Below are 16177 nucleotides of genomic sequence, written 5' to 3'. Positions count from 1 at the left end.
TACTTACAATCCTCTTGGATCTGGACACCGACACTTTACTACCTACCTTCTTCTTTCTTTCTTCTATCCTTATTTCCTTTTCCGTATCTCTTTCCTATTTCTTTATCTTCTCTTTTAAAATGTTCTATAACTGACATGGACATTCACGGACCAATGTTGGTCCTCAACCACTGCATCTCACAGTCATTGCCTATACCTGGCATACAGGTGGCACCCCTGCTGAATTGCTGGTGGTGGACTCCTCCAAGGTTAGTTTGGGTATTATGAACTGGGGGTCGGGCGGCCGCTCAACACCCACGGGGTACAGTATGCTCCCATGGGGGCGCCAGAGGGGAAGTGGCGTGGTGGGGCCCGGGCCGGCCGGCGCAGATCCAGTTGGCATTGAGGAGCTACACCATTTGCTGATGTTTATGCCAGTGTTTTATTATCTTGAATATCATGTCAAATGTTTTGAAATGATCCTTGTTATCCTGTTCCAAGGTCATGGACTATTTGTACCTTTGTGACTTTTTCTTACAAAATTAATAAAAAATATTGAAATCTAAAAAAAATTAAATTGACATAGAACCATTATAGTTTTCTTTCAATTGTTGGATGGATTCCTAAATCTAAATTTTGCACATAAGGTTCAGCATGTTTGTACATGGGTGAGCTGACAGGTTTCTGTTGATGGATCATCTTGTGCTGAATAAAGATGTTCATAAAGTGTTAGTGGATGCATAAAACTTCATTAACAACTTTCCAACTGTCATTGAATCCAGGTTATACTTTATGGCCAGCAGTATTTCAGAGCTAACAAACAATCACAACAATTAACAATATAATTAGGGCATACAGGTACATAGCAACTGTTGCAGCATGAAATACTTTGCATTGCCCTGCTGAATACATGAGAGGAGCTCATATGCCCAGCTTCTCTCTCTATCAGGCTGCCCCACCCTCAAGCACAGTTTATACTCAACTCTCTGCACATTGATCTCTGCGGATTCTGAGCAGGCTGCTGTTGCTGGTCAATGATTGCTGGATCCCATTTTACACTTCATGGGAGACTAAGATTAGCAGTTGCATCTCCCTTGGTCTCTACTTGCATGAAATACAGCTGTAATTTGTCATTGTATATTTCAAACTGATTGCTGAAGGCTCAAACCTGATTGTTACTGAGCTGCATCATGTCAACCATACAGGAAGCTGAGAGTATCTATGAAAATGCAATGCCCCAGACGTGGGTGAATGAGGAGAATATCTACTGCATTCCTGATAACTTAGGTTTAAATAATGAGGATCCTCCAGAGAAACCCAATCTGCAATTGATCATTGGAGAAAGTCAACTCAACCACAGCACATCTCTTTCTCCACTTTCCACAACTCCAACATCTCCTGACAACACAAGATCCCCATTCTCATCCACAGAGATCAACTCCTATCCAACATCACCCACCTCTCCAAGAGAGTATGTGCCACCACTTGGGCTTCACACCCGTGTCTTGGACACCTCTAGGCAAATGAGCACCACTGAGGACGAGGTGGACTACGAGGCACAAGAGGACGATATCTCCCTCTATGTCAGGGTAAGTAAAATCACATTTACAAGAACTACATTGGCCCAAGTGCTTGTGTTTGGATTTTTTTAAACATAACTCTGTATTGAGTAGGGTGGTGGGTATATGGAAGAAGCATCAATGCTGATGGGGGCTACAGTAGAGTTAATCTAAGCAAGGTGCAGAAAAATAAATGTGCTAGCAGGTAAAAACCAGAACTATTCCTGAACCAGGACAGTTCTAGAAAAGTTAACCCCATAGCACTAGCCCATAAACCCTCACTCTAACTCTAACCCTAAACCAGCTCATTAACACAAACCTTAAACACAACTCCCTAACACTAAACCCACTTCTCTGCAGAATTCTAAACCAAACTCCTATCATTATCTATTAACCCAACCTCATAACACTAACCCCTATATTTAATCTCTTAACATTAACCCCCAAATTCAACCTGCTACTGCTAATTGTAAATGCAAGCCCTAACAGTAACCCCTAAAACCAACCTGCAACACCGAGCACCCGGATCTATTCTTCTAAACTTGAGCCCCTAACATTAATGCCCAAGCCCAACCTCGTAACACTAACCTCTATACTTACCTCTCAGACTCAGCTGCTAACTAAAACTCCTAAAGGAAAACCCCCTAACCCAAAATCACCTCACCAACACTAATGCTAAACCCATCCTTTAAAACTAACCCTAACATAAGACCCCATAACCTTTAAATTTCAAGACACAGTTTGTTCCAATTTTCCTTGTTTTGCAAATGCTTCACTGAGCACTTGTGAACATTGAGCCATTCCACTAATAGCAGTAAATATTCATTACTTATTACAATATAATGTTACCTGTATGGAAAATATTTCTAAATGTTGGCAGTCTTTTCCTAAATGTCTCACATGTCTAGAAACAGAAATTGGATGCTAATATCATGTAATTTGTGTAAATATAAAAAGAAAATGTATAAAGTAACTACTGCACTCTTCCATTGAAGTGTTTTGATCGTTAAGGTCTTTCTTGCAAATCCATCTTGTTTAGACAAAGTGTAAGTGAAAAATAAGGTGAAAAAGTTATTACTTATTTAAAAAGATATGAGTGAGTAAGTGAATTCCCCATTATAATTTGGTGACATGCAGCCCTTTTAGTGTTGGGTGTGGTGTGTAGAATATTTTGGGGTGATTGCTTGAGTCATGGAATAGAGAACACACAATGACCAAATGGTTGGCACCAAAGAACACCACATGTGCCAGCCAAAAATTCAAGTCCTTCTCCATAACCAAGAGAGCTGTCTTAATAGTTATGTCCTAATTTACTTTGAACTGCCATTTTCCCTGTATGCTGTGTCTCGCAGCTATAGAACTGTAATTTTGAGTTCTGGCACTAGCACAGGACTTTCCTTTCCATTTATCTGTGTATTCTGATACAATATTTTTAGAAGCCCAAAACCTAGAGAAGACCTAACCTTCCCCATACCCCCCCCCCCTCATTATTTGCCTATCTAACAATTATCATCCTTCAGACATTTCAATTTTCCCTCCATCTAACCTTAACACCTAACATACCTGCAAAATGTAACCCTTAACACAACCTGGCCAATAGCCCTCAACGTTAAAGAAGAGCTCCAGGTATGGATATTTTTACATTAGTCCAGCTTGGACACATGTAACTATGCATATACCATTCCTGGCTGTTCCCCTGAATGCTGGAAATCACTGTAGCAGGCACCACTACTACATTGATCCCCTTGTTTCTGGGTGGTCTTGTGGGGAGTGGCTGCACTGCTGCTTACTGAACACAGGAGGTCGGCCGCTGTGCATGAGAGCCTCTCAGAGAATGCTTTGCGCTGATAGGTGCAGTTGAGGATGGCTCTGATCTCTCTTCTCCTTCCTCTTCTCTACTCCCTCATCCCTGGGACCGCCACCAACCTGCAGGCCATGCACTAGAACTCCTGCAACTACCAGTCAGCCTGCGGGGGGGGGGGGGTTATATGGAGTTAGGGTGTACAAGGGGGTGGAGGGACTGAGGGTGCACAGTGGGGGGTATACGGAGTTAGGGGGCAAAACAAGGGGATGAGGGGATTGGGGATGCTTGGGTACTCAATGAGGGGGTGGAGGTGTAGAATGGGGGGTGGCCACTTAGGAGAGTGCATGGAGTAGATGAGAAAGTTGGTCACACAGAGTAACTCGGGTAAGGCACAGACTTTCCTACTATGTATATATGTGTAGGTATATATATATATATATATATATATATATATATAGTATATAAATTCTGGTAGAGGAGTACTAACTGTCAATAGGTTAGGGGGGGGGCGCAATACTTGCTGGCAACCCACACTATGCCACTGTCCCACCCTACAGGGCTTCTAAGAATTAAAGGTCCAATCTAGTATGTGCGGGTGTGGCTGTGTACTTCAGTCCCTTTCTGTGTTTTAAACAAACCTCAGCAATAAATAGTTTTCTTGATACTTTTAAGATGAACAGTCAAAGTCCAAATTAAGATTATACTGAACTTTGCAGACCAGCATAAAGTTGCAGTTTTTTTTTGCTGACTGAATTTAGTTGAGTTTTATGTGCACACTCAGCTATGGTGATACCTAAGTGCCAAATTTGACAGTGAAAGACAAGTTTGAAAGGCAAAAAATATTATAGTTACTAATAGTCCCTTTTGGACTTAAAGAATAAGTCAACTATTCTAAACATGTTTCATGTTACACCTATATTAGGGGTGTAACATGAAATATGGTCATAGTCCACAGCCTTGCACCCTCAAACCTCACTCCTCACCCTTACTGAATCCAGGAGTTCTGCTCACTGACTCCTGATTTCAGCAATGTTGGGCATGGCTCCGCCTGCACAGCCGTGTCATTTTTTCACAGATTAATTCAGAGGATCTGTGAATGAAAAGACTACAAGTCCTGTCTTCCAATGTTGCAGAAGAAATTGTAGTTCTTAATGGAGCACAAGTGTGGTGATTTTCCCGCATTTGTTGTCCATTGACAATTCCTTCAGCTCAATAATCAAATGTCTTTACCTTGGTACTGATCTGCAGCTGGTGGAATAGTCTGCAGGAGCCTGAGCATTGCACCCATGGTCCACTGATCACGGATGCAAGGCTTTGCAAGCTCCAATGCAAAAAATGAATCAATTAAGTTTTTTAATCAATGTTAACTCAATCTTTATTTTGCATAAATTGGAATTAGCCGTCAAATCCCTCTGTGTACCTTTCAACCATTTTTGCACCTCATTTAGATCTGATGTGTAAATCTGCATAAATAGCGTTACTATTTACCTACCAATTATGTTCACCTTGTTTTTTATTTTGTGTTAGACTGCCCATAGATAGGCTTTTTTTTTTTTTAGAAGAGCAGGTGGGGAGATATCTGCCTGTCCTGAAGATGTCATCAGAGCTCCAGGCTCTCACCAGTCACTGGTTATGATCAGGGCCATCTTAATGCATGGGCACCTCTGGGCACTGCCCAGGCACCCAAGGTGCCTGGAGGCCCCATGACAATCTTGCATTACATCATAATTGCCAACTGTCCCCAATTTTGTTGGGACAGTCCGGCTTTTTGCTAAACTGTTTGTGGATGTGTTGCAGGAAGCATCCCAGAACCTGTACTGTGCCCTCCTGTTCTCCCAGCATTGTGCCCTCCTGATCCCTACCGACTGTACTGTGCCCTCCTGATCCCCCCTGTCAGGGGCTGACTGGCAACTTTCAGCCCAGGGGGCAAGTACAAACCAAATGCAGCCACTCGGCCCCCCTTTCCCTTTCTCTCTTCCCAGCCTCCTCCTGACCCCCATTCCAGGCTGAAGCTCCGCTACAGGTACTCTCTACTCACCGACCGAATCCAGGTTCCTGGCCTGGCCAGCAGAGGGTGGTTGGGGGGAGCTGGGACAGCTCGGTTGGGGCTGGCCAGGGGAGAAGAGTCTCCAGTGGAGCATGGAACCAGCCTATGCTCAGACACAGTTTACGCCATCCATACTGGGGGGTTGGGCTGCGCTCTGTCCTTGTCTTCATCCCGCACTTAATGGGTCAGCGGTGGGGACTTTTTACTTCTCTTCACCAGGAATCCTTTAGGCATGTCTGTGGCAGAAGCGGTGCAGCCTTTTTTATGGGGCATCAGAGTGGCCTGGGGGGCCCTGGCCCAGCCCTCCCCTGCCCCCTGTACTGTGCCCTTCTGCTTTCCCCCCTCTATTGTGCCCTTTGTTTTGATTAGTCTTGGATTTATGGCATGTTTTTTAATTGGTTCAAATTTATTTTAATGAAAGTACTAATAAATATATTTTCAATTCTATCAACTATTTATATTTTAATTATTGAGAGTAGGTACGTAAATTGGGGCAGGCTGGTAGGAGCCCCCGTGCATTACTTTGCCCAGGGGCCCATGATGCTTTTAAGACGGCCCTGGTTATGGTACATGCCTGATACTCCCTTCACTCCACAAAATAGGGAATTGGAAGGTGTCCCTTTTAAGGCTACCCCCTTGTTTGAAATTTCATTGGACCAATATACTGTATATATAATAATAGGGTCCATGAGCCAAATGTCACAGCAATATGAGTTTTCACCACAGGACAGTACAAATACATGCATGTATATTTTTCTTTCTGAATCAGTATTCATCATACTGCAAATAACAGAGTCAGCCTCAGGACTCAGTGGTATTCCATCTGTATTCACTGCGGCTTTAAAGTAGAACTTTAGTCAGAAAATTAAATCTTGCTAGATCACTTGCTGGCGGGACTATTTGAGCTGTTGAATTTCAGCCTTAGCTGCAGTGATATTTCATGGCCTCGAAGAACCATCATTAGGACCAGCTGGGTAGTTGCACTATATCATTTTCATAATAATCTGAATTGTATTTACTCTTTTCTTGACATTCCTTATGTTGGGTAGGATTTATGATTTAGGGTTAACTATGAAATCTACACTGTTGGATGGCAGACTTTGTCATACATAAACACTGGATTATTAGATATTGTGATTAAATAACTGGTTTATCCTTCTATTTATACAAAGTCCTTGGTGCACCTCATACAGAGATACAAGGGACCAGAAAACACTCCACTCTCCTGCGCCTGAAGATGGGCCACACGATAGGTGTCAGGACTCAAAAATGTTTGTTCACCATGGATATCACTAGCCTTGCTGCCCTCCCAAGACTGGGGATGTCAAGAAACACCGAAAACAAAAAAGAAACAGAGGGCGCACAGGCCTAGAGCATTATCCTCAATTAAAATGGCTTTATTAAAAGAATTACAAATTCATACTCACAAACTTAATTTTTGACAAGGGCACATCAATATTCGCGTTGTACATTAAGATTGTCGCATCACGGATGTATAGTTCAACAGCGAATGGCTAACGTGTTTCAAGGCTTCGCCTCTTCCTCAGAGCCTCAGGCCCTCTGTTTATTTTTTGTTTACATATACAAGGGAGCCCCAGCTACTGGGGCCATACACCATTACGCCCACATTTGGGAGTGGAATATTGATTATGTATGGATATCAACAATATTGAAATTATATTTATAGTTATGTGATAATGCAGTGGTATAGTGATTTCTACCATATGTCTAATGCCAAGCATTTCTTTGCTGATGACTATTTAAGTATTATTAGTTCTATAGGGATTTACAAGTTCACAGAGACATGGCACCTGTTTAAATGGGTCTCAGACCCCCTTGATCTGACATAGATTCCACACTTGTAATAATGCAATTGCCAACACTCTGATGGGAACCCTGATGTAGGGGGACTCTGATGTAAGGATGAACCTTATTGAGAACTTTGATGTAACAGGGGTCCTGATGGAACCCTGATGTAAAGGAGAACTCTGATGGGCTCACGTTTATTTGGAATTTCTTTGCATTATTTTACTAATGTTTTTTCCACTGTTATAATGTATCTGCCAGCTGCAGCAGGTATCAATGTAAAAGCTCTGTGTTTTTAATGCTGGAATTGGGACTGATCTGAGGTTTAAAGGTGCAGGAATTATGGTGATCTGAGGTTTAAAGGTGCAGGAATTGGGGTGATCTAAGGGTCTGAAGGTGCAGGAATTGGGGTAATCTAAAGGGTCTGAAGGTGCAGGAATTGGGGTGATCTAAGGGTATTAAGGTGCAGGAATTGGGGTGATCTAAAGGGTCTGAAGGTACAGGAATTGGGGGTGATCTAAAGGGTTTGAAGGTTCAGGAATTGGGGTAATTAAGGGTATTAAGGTGCAGGAATTGGGGTTGATCTAAAGGGTCTGAAGGTACAGGAATTGTGGGTGATCTAAGGGGTCTGAAGGTGCAGGAATTGGGGGTGATCTAAAGGGTTTGAAGGTTCAGGAATTGGGGTAATTAAGGGTATTAAGGTGCAGGAATTGGGGTTGATCTAAAGGGTCTGAAGGTGCAGGAATTGGGGTAATCTAAGGGTCTGAAGGTGCAGGAATTTGGGTAATCTGGGGTATTAAGGTGCAGGAATTGTGGTGATCTAAGGGTTTAAAGGTGCAGGAATTGGGCTGATCTAAGGGTCTGAAGGTGCAGGAATTGGGGCGATCTATAGGGTATGAAGGTGCAGGAATTGGGGCGATCTATAGGGTATGAAGGTGCAGGAATTGGGGTGATCTAAGGGTCTGAAGGTGCAGGAATTTAGTCAAACTTCAATTTACACTGCAAAGAGGAAGTTAATGCGACGCAGGTCCCTATATCTCCACACTATTTACTTACATGAGGTTTGACTACTGTAAATAAAAATGTATTATCAAATGATTGGCAAACAATACAAATGAAATCAACAATGTTGTAATTCAAACAAGTCTTAACTTGTGTATGTTATCCCCAGCAGGGATCCGGATGTAGTTTTCTTTCAATTGCAAAAGCCCCAAGGTCATTCCAAATATCTCCTTCGGAATCATATAAAAAATTGTTTCTCAGCTTTTGTCCTGGGAATTTAATATATGTTCTCATTTTCAGTTAAAAAATTAAATAATGCATAATAATGTTTTTTTTCATTTAAATTAGCAGGCTCTATAAATAATGCTAGCTTCATCAAAAAAAAAAAAAAAAAAAAAAAAACGAAAAAGGGTCTGGTATTATTATTGATCAAATGCTCAGTTTACACAAACAGCTAAATAGATCAGAGAGAATCATTTGTTTCCCTCCCTCCCCCTCCATGCCTACTCTGTACAGAATTCCAATTAGAGAGAGAAAGCATGAAAGCAAGTTGATCAAAGGTTGACTCAGTATAAGAAGATAGATTACTGTTAAACTGGATGTGTACTTACCTGCTCTGTGCAATGATAATGCCGCACACCAATATACAAAATAATGCTCTCCCTTTATAAATACAGTAAAACCTTGGTTTGAGAGTAACTTGGTTTGAGAGCTCTTTGCAAGACAAGCACATTTTTTAAATACATTTTGACTTGATAAACAAGCGATGTCTTGATATACAAGTAGCGTCATGTATAAAAAAGAAGAGAGGAGCCTCTAAAGTGTAGCAATATGGTTACATTTAATGAAGGTTCAATATTTAGCAACTCACTTGGTTGATGATTAAAACACATTTAAGAATGCAGGCATCTGGGGTAATGCTGTCCACATAGACCGTCCTCTACACAACCATCTTCATCATCCCTTCCCTGCGGCACTCCACAAGTGATCCAAAGCCTCACTTTCAGATCACTCTACTGCAGGCTATTCTTCCTGGTCACGATTGCAGACTGACAGTGGTGAGAGTCGTGGTTCAGAAGATAGTCTATGTGGACAGCTTTACCCCGGATGCCTGCATACTTAGGTGTGCCTATTTTAATCATCAACCATGTGAGTTGCTAAATGTTAACCTTCATTAAATGTAACCATATTGCTACACTCAGAGGCGCCTCTCATCTCTCTTATATTCTGTAGATCTGCTAAATTTTGCTTCTAATCCCCTTGGGAAGGCTGCATATTGTGGATGGACATTTTATGGTTACACAACCTATCACATTGCTATAATCTTTGTATATAGACTATAAACTGAAGGACTTGTGGAACGAATCATCTGAGTTTCCATTATTTCTTATGGGGAAATTTGCTTTGATATAAGAGTGCTTTGGATTACAAGCATGTTTCCGGAACGAATTATGCTCGCAATCCAAGGTTTTACTGTAGTCAGCAATAACATTCTGACATGACTGAACAGGTCTATTCTGACATGTTTTGTGCTAGGCACAGCTTCTCTGATTCTTTGAGAAATGTTTCAGTGGAGATGAGCTGAACCAGCACTAAAGATATGGTTTTAGCATATGGAGCCTGATCTCGCCACAAGCTGCATGTAAAATATTTGACATTGGATAAACCAATGCCATTTTAAAAGTGGAACTTTATGGTCAAAAAATGGGCGACGCAGGCAGGATATGTTGTGCAGACAAGACATGCTTTGTCTCTTCTGTATTAAAATGACCCACCTGTCTGTTCGCCCCTGAACAATGAGCTGTGCATTCGCAGCTCACTGTAGGAATCTGGCAATGCCGAATCTGTCTGCACTCCCGTGCATACTTGGGAGTGATGCCATATCGGCTCAGCCAATAAAAGCTGGAAGATATCAGCGGCTGGCAGGATGCCGCCTTGCTGGAGCTGAGGTGAGCATAGTTCCGCTTTAAAATTTCCATAAAATACTGTTTTCACCTTATCTTTATCCTTTTTTTTTTTTTTTTTTTTACAATTCAGCTATTTTGAGCTCCTCCAGCCTATTTTAGCTGCTCCCTGCTTACATGCACTTACTTACAGTATTGGCAGCACATCATTAGTTAACACCAGTTTTCTAGATTAAATAGAAATTACACCATCACAGGGTGGTACTGTGGGTACATAATGGATGATAACAAGTGCCACATCCTAGTGACTAGAGTATGTAGATATTGAAGAAACATGGACTTTTTAGGCACCAATTATAAAATCAATAAAGTTTTATTCATAACAAAATTTACATCATAATCTAAAACCATATAAAATCAGACTAATGTAATTGAGTATCTGACCAAACCAAATGCTAACGCTGGACCAGGGCCAGCTGGTAAACCAGAGCCCTGTGGTAATTGCTAGCACATTTGGAATTGGTCAGCATCAATAACTGAAGCCTAACATGTTTTACAATACTTTGCTTCTTCAGGAGCTGATTTGATAATTCTAGATGGATAAAAAAAAAACAACAATAAATACATTTTACAATACATTCAACAAAAATTAATTTAGTGATAGATAACCCAGAAGTAACGAAGCCGTGCTCAAGGTCCAAGAGTAGAACACCGACATGCCAAGACCAGTTTTCTGGTAGTGACAACAGTGGACAATGCCTGAGCAATGTACTGCATATCAGCATAGCCACTTGTAATCTCCTCCAGGATCACACCTAACAAGGTGACAATGCCGGAGTACAAGCAGGTGCCACCCCTTGAAAAGAGGTGACTGAACATGAACTTTCATTGCAGGATGACCAAATATTCTTTTATTGAAAGTGGCAAAATTAAATAAATTCAAAATAACTTTTGAAATTAAATTACCATGTTAAAGAAGACATTTAGACTCTAAAATTCCCACCATTTAAATGCTCCCGCCTCCTATGCCCCTCCCGTTGTACTGCATACAATTAAGCAAAAATCAAAATGTAAAAATCCTTAACCATCCTTGGACACTCATTGGGGAAAATTTACTAAGACCAGGGCAAACAGAATCTGAAGCAGCTGTGCATGGCAACCAATCAGCTTCAAGCTTTCATGTTTAAAGTGTTATTAAACTCACAACAGTAAAATCAGTCTGTATATGCAGTAAAGCATGCTTGTTATACTCACTGTGAAACCTAAGGGGTTAATCCTCAGCATTGTTTAAAAAGACAGTTTGATCCTGTCCTCTCTGATCCTCCCCTTTTTTTACTGTCCCCAATCTATCTGCTGATAAAACAGAGCCGGGGGGGGGGGGGGGCATGGAGCATGCATGTGACCAGCACAGGGCCAATCAGGACTGTCCAGACCTGATCAAGGGTCATGCAGCCTCATAGGACAGTGGGAGGAGAATGAAAACTTCTCCTACAAGCTTTAACCAATGCTCGGCCGGACACTGATAGAAGTCACAAGACTGTTATATACTGCTGATAGGAAAAGGTATATAGCTGTTTAAATTTACTAAAACTTTTGCATTTCCACGTTCTGTGTACTGTGAGAGACCAGATATAGTGAATGCAGGCTCCTGGGTTCAGTAACACTTTAACTGAACAAAATTAAGCTAAAAGCTGATTGGTTGTCATCAGTGGCGGCTGGTGAATGAAAATTTGGGGGGCCACAAGACCAAACCCCCCCCCCGGCAATACGGCCGGCCGGTAATCAAATCTAACACCCCCCCCCCCCTCCTGGGAGCGACGGCTGGCTGCCCAGCCAGAAAGCCAGCATCCTTGGCTGCTCCTTCCCCAAGCGGCTGTGAGTCTCCTCTGGCTGTATGACTCCTCCCTCTTCCTGGCCAATGGCCAGTAAAATCGCTTCCCTTTTCAGCCAATCAGGAAAGGGGTCTCACGACCCACTTCCTGATTGGCTGGGAGGAAAATCAGTGTGATTATAGCGAATATTCATTCGCTATTGTCATACAACTGGGTGGGCTCAGGGCACAGTGCTCTGCGCCCCGAGCCCACCCTTTTTTGAAGCATATTAGAGCCTCTGGCTCTAATCACTTGCTTAAAAAAAAAATCCCCATTGGAATCCATGCGTCTGGCGCCCTGAATGTAGATTAGGGGGCCGGAAGCATGGATAGGGGGGGCTGCGCCCCCAATGGACGGGCCACCACTGATTGTCATGCACAGTGATCTAGATTTTGTCTGCTCCAGCCTTAATAAATTCCCCCATAGCCTTTTAATGCAGAAATAATAAAGCAACTCTGTCCATAGCTGCAAAAAAAGTTTAAAAAGGCAATCCCTGCAAAAAAAGGGGTTAATATTTACCTTTCCCGCTGATCTTCACTGTCTTGAAGAGCTAAACTGTCTGTCTGGGTGTGTTGGGCGCCAACCTCCCCCCCCCCTCTCGGTGCCAATTATCCACTGACCCCTATGATGACCTAGGACAGTAAAGACGTAACCAAAGCAGAATATATAGTAAATTCCACTATTTATTACCACAGTACAAGTCAATAATTAGATTGCACCAATAACCTTTGGTCATAGAGCAGCACAATTCAGAATTTGTATCTCCAGGCCTTTTAGGCGTGCTCACCTTCTGATATATGTAAAGCTGTCTCTGTACGGTTATGAATAGTAACCCAGAAAGAAAATGAATATACTTTGTTCTGGGCCACTATTATGCTAATAAAGTTGTTAAAAAAACAGAAAATGACTTAATTTCATTCAATTTGAAGGAAAGTGGTCATGACGAGCACATCGCCATGGTGACACCTAAATTATGGCCTGAAAGAGGTGGAAACTCTTCTCTGATTTATTAATGTCAAAGTGGACTGCATGAAAGCCTTGCCGCACATTTGTAATTAGGAAAGCCATTCTTCCCCATGGTAACCTAATACCCAATTGAAAAAAACATTTTAATATGCACATCTCATGGAAGTAAGTGTCCATGATGAGTATTTTATCTGAACAGAGATTTTAGAATAGAATAATGATGTGTAAAGTGCTGTAACCGATAGCAACAGATTAGACATAATCGCCTATCCGAGGGGACTTCAATATTCAAAACTCTGATTGGTTGCTAGGGGTCAGGGCCGGGGCAAGGGGTGGGCAGGAGGTGCAGCTGCCCTAGCCACTGTGGCATCATGTGAGGTGGGGGGGGCCACCATGAGCAGATTGGGGGGAGGGATTTGTGGTAAGTGGGGGAATTTTGGGGTAACCCGGGGGTAAGAATTTTTTGTTTTGTGTGGGGGGGGGGGGATTTGTGCCACTAGGGATGATCAGGGGTATATGTGTAAATGTGTGTGTGGGGAGGGGGGATTTGTGCTAAGAGGGGGATTGGGGTGGGGATTTTGATTGTGAGGAGAAGATGTTTGTTTACTCGGAGGGAAAATTTTAGGGGTAGAGGAAGAAGATTTATGCTGGGAGGAGGCATTTCAGCAGGGGGGTTGATTAGTTCTGGTAGGAGGGGGAATTTGTGCTTCGGTAAGTATGCTGACACATGTTCATACATCATGGGGGGGGGGGGGCACAGTTTGGTATGTTTGCCCTGGGCCACTTGTTAACTCCCCTAATCTCCCGCTGCCTCTCTGGTGTGGCTCGAAATACAGGTAGTATTTCTGAAAATACTACCTTGGAGGTCCTACTCCTCAACTTAGCGCCTAAGTCCCTAAAATCGTTTAGGACTCTCCATCTTCCTCTGCCTATGTCATTGGTACCCACGTGTACCATGACAGCTGGGTCTTTCCCAGCCCCACATAATAATCTGTCCACCCGATCCGTGATGTGCCGAACCCGAGCGCTCGGTAAACAACAGACTGTTCGGAAGAACTCTGACATTGAGTGGGATCTGATGTGATAGGTGGACTTCTGACATAATGGAGGACTTCTGATGTGACGGGGGCCTTTGATGGGGGAACCCTTGATGTGAAAGGGGGTCTCTGATCTGAAGGGGGGAGTTTGATTTAAGGGAGCTATTCTGATGAAATGGGTGGGCCTTTGACTTGATGGGTGACGCTGATGTATAGGGGGGCTCTGATGCGATAGGAGGACCTTTGATTTAATTTCGGAACCCCTGATGTCAAAAGGGCTTCTGTTGTGAAGTTAATTTCGACAAGGCAGTTGTGTGCATCGTCCCAGGCTCAGGTTTTCTATTGCTAAGTAACATTTACATTTTTTTTACATTTGAGACTGGGGTACATCGGGATTCCACATACTAATGGGTGCCACGATTAGAAAAGGGTTGAGAACTAGACCACCAATGCTGTACTAGACCACCAATGTTTCTGTTTTGACTCCATTAAAAATGTATTAATCAGAATTTTGCATAAATAAATTACCATTGCTGGTTTTCACAAGTACTTTTGTTGACTTTTTATCACGTTAATATTTTGAATACAAAAAGGACTTTTTTGAGACTTTATTTCAAACATAATTTGCACGTAGTGTATTACAGATTTAAAGGGACATTAACTATGCTTGAACACTGAGATTAGCGCTTTTCATATATGGTTTTAAATTATTATTAATATCTGTATGTGGGTATTTATGTAGGCAGCTTTCCATTTTACATTTTATTTTGTAACACATTTTCACACATTGTGGGTAGGTTTTTGTGTTTATTGTACACATGGTAAAACGGTGCCAAAAGCTTCTATGACAAAGAAAAACATATACCCATTGGAGTAATAAAAGGTTGCTCTATGTTAGGAGATTTAAACAAGTCTCCAGTTAAGGATCCATATAACAAGTTCGCCACCAACGCAGGAACAGAAGAAGGTTCCAACACAGCTGAAATAATACAAGGAGAGGCGTCTCTAAGTGTAGAAGTATGAATATAATTTAATAAAAACAATGGCAACTCACAAAAGTATGGGGTAAGTAGGCACATCAGTAAAGGTGAAAATCCCCATGGGCTTTTCATCAGTAAGGCTCCATTCGCATATTGGCGTCTCGGATCGTAGGCAGAATCATTCTATGCATTAAGGTGAAAAACCTTTGGTGCTGAAGCTGCCCCCCAGACCTCCCCTTATTCTTAGCCAAACCTGATCGTTCCAGCAACAAACCCAGTTGTCTCGGATCCTCATTGGATAGATTGATAGCAGCAGGAGCTATTGGCTCCCGCTGCTGTCAATCAAATCCAGTGACACGGGAGCCAGGGGGCGGGGCCAAATCCTGCTGTCTGTGTCAATGGACGCAGCAGTGGGACTCGTGAGCGCACCCACACGGGTGCCCCCATGGAAAGCGGGTCTCCCTGGGGGCACCTATAAAGAGGAGGAGCCAGGAGCGATGCCGGGGCATCCCAGAAGAGGAGGATCAGGGCTGCTCTGTGCAAAGCCCTTGCACAGAGCAAGCAAGCATAACATGTTTGTGAACTTGCACAACAAAAAAAAACCTTTACAGTCACGTTAATGGGACTTGTTTGGCTATTAAATGTGTGGTCTGGATTACTACAGGTGGTTACCAGGGGGGTTTACAAGAGGTTTGAGAAAATATGTTGTTGGAGGGTGAAATTTGCAATACCATATTCAAGGTGCTTTCCACTGGTAGTAAATAGGGCCCCTCCCAGCTTCTAATGGCAAAGTAAAATTTATCAACATGGAAATATTAGCGTTGATGGAACTTGATAAGAATTATTTTTAGTAGAAAAAGAACCTTCTGGCTTACAAGTGAAATTGTTAACCGTAGTTTAAGGATTTGTTCATCATTGGAAAAGTACTGCATGGCCACTCTTGCCAGAAATATTTGGTGAGAAGACTCACAATTGTCATTCTCCGGTTGACACATGCTTAGAATTATGAACCGAATGTATTGGAGTTTTCAGGATGTGAAAGACGGCTACAAGTGACAGCTAGGTCATTTATGCTTGTCCTACAATTAAAGGGGATTATGGTCGTAGCACTACTCCCTAGGGAGCTGCTTAAAGCGGGTTCCCCTGGGTTACCCATAGCAACAACTTAGCAATTCAAAGTACACACGTTTGGCTCAGTCAGAAAACAGTCCAGGGGATGTGT

General features: G+C 42.4%; 1 protein-coding gene across 1 annotated transcript in view; it reads left to right on the top strand.

The window, feature by feature from the left end:
• The first annotated feature begins 1045 nt into the window (after positions 1–1045).
• CLIC5 (chloride intracellular channel 5) overlaps positions 1046–16177 on the top strand; it is a 200310-nt gene continuing 185178 nt past the window's right edge. The window contains exon 1 of the mRNA XM_082251894.1: positions 1046–1568. Within this exon, the coding sequence (XP_082108020.1) occupies positions 1170–1568 (399 nt within the window). The 5' untranslated portion in view covers positions 1046–1169. The remainder of the gene's footprint in view (positions 1569–16177) is intronic.

This window comes from Pelophylax lessonae (assembly GCF_965119305.1).
Source record: "Pelophylax lessonae genome assembly, chromosome: 3".
NCBI lineage: Eukaryota > Metazoa > Chordata > Amphibia > Anura > Ranidae > Pelophylax > Pelophylax lessonae.
This window is presented reverse-complemented; position numbering and strand designations above follow the sequence as displayed.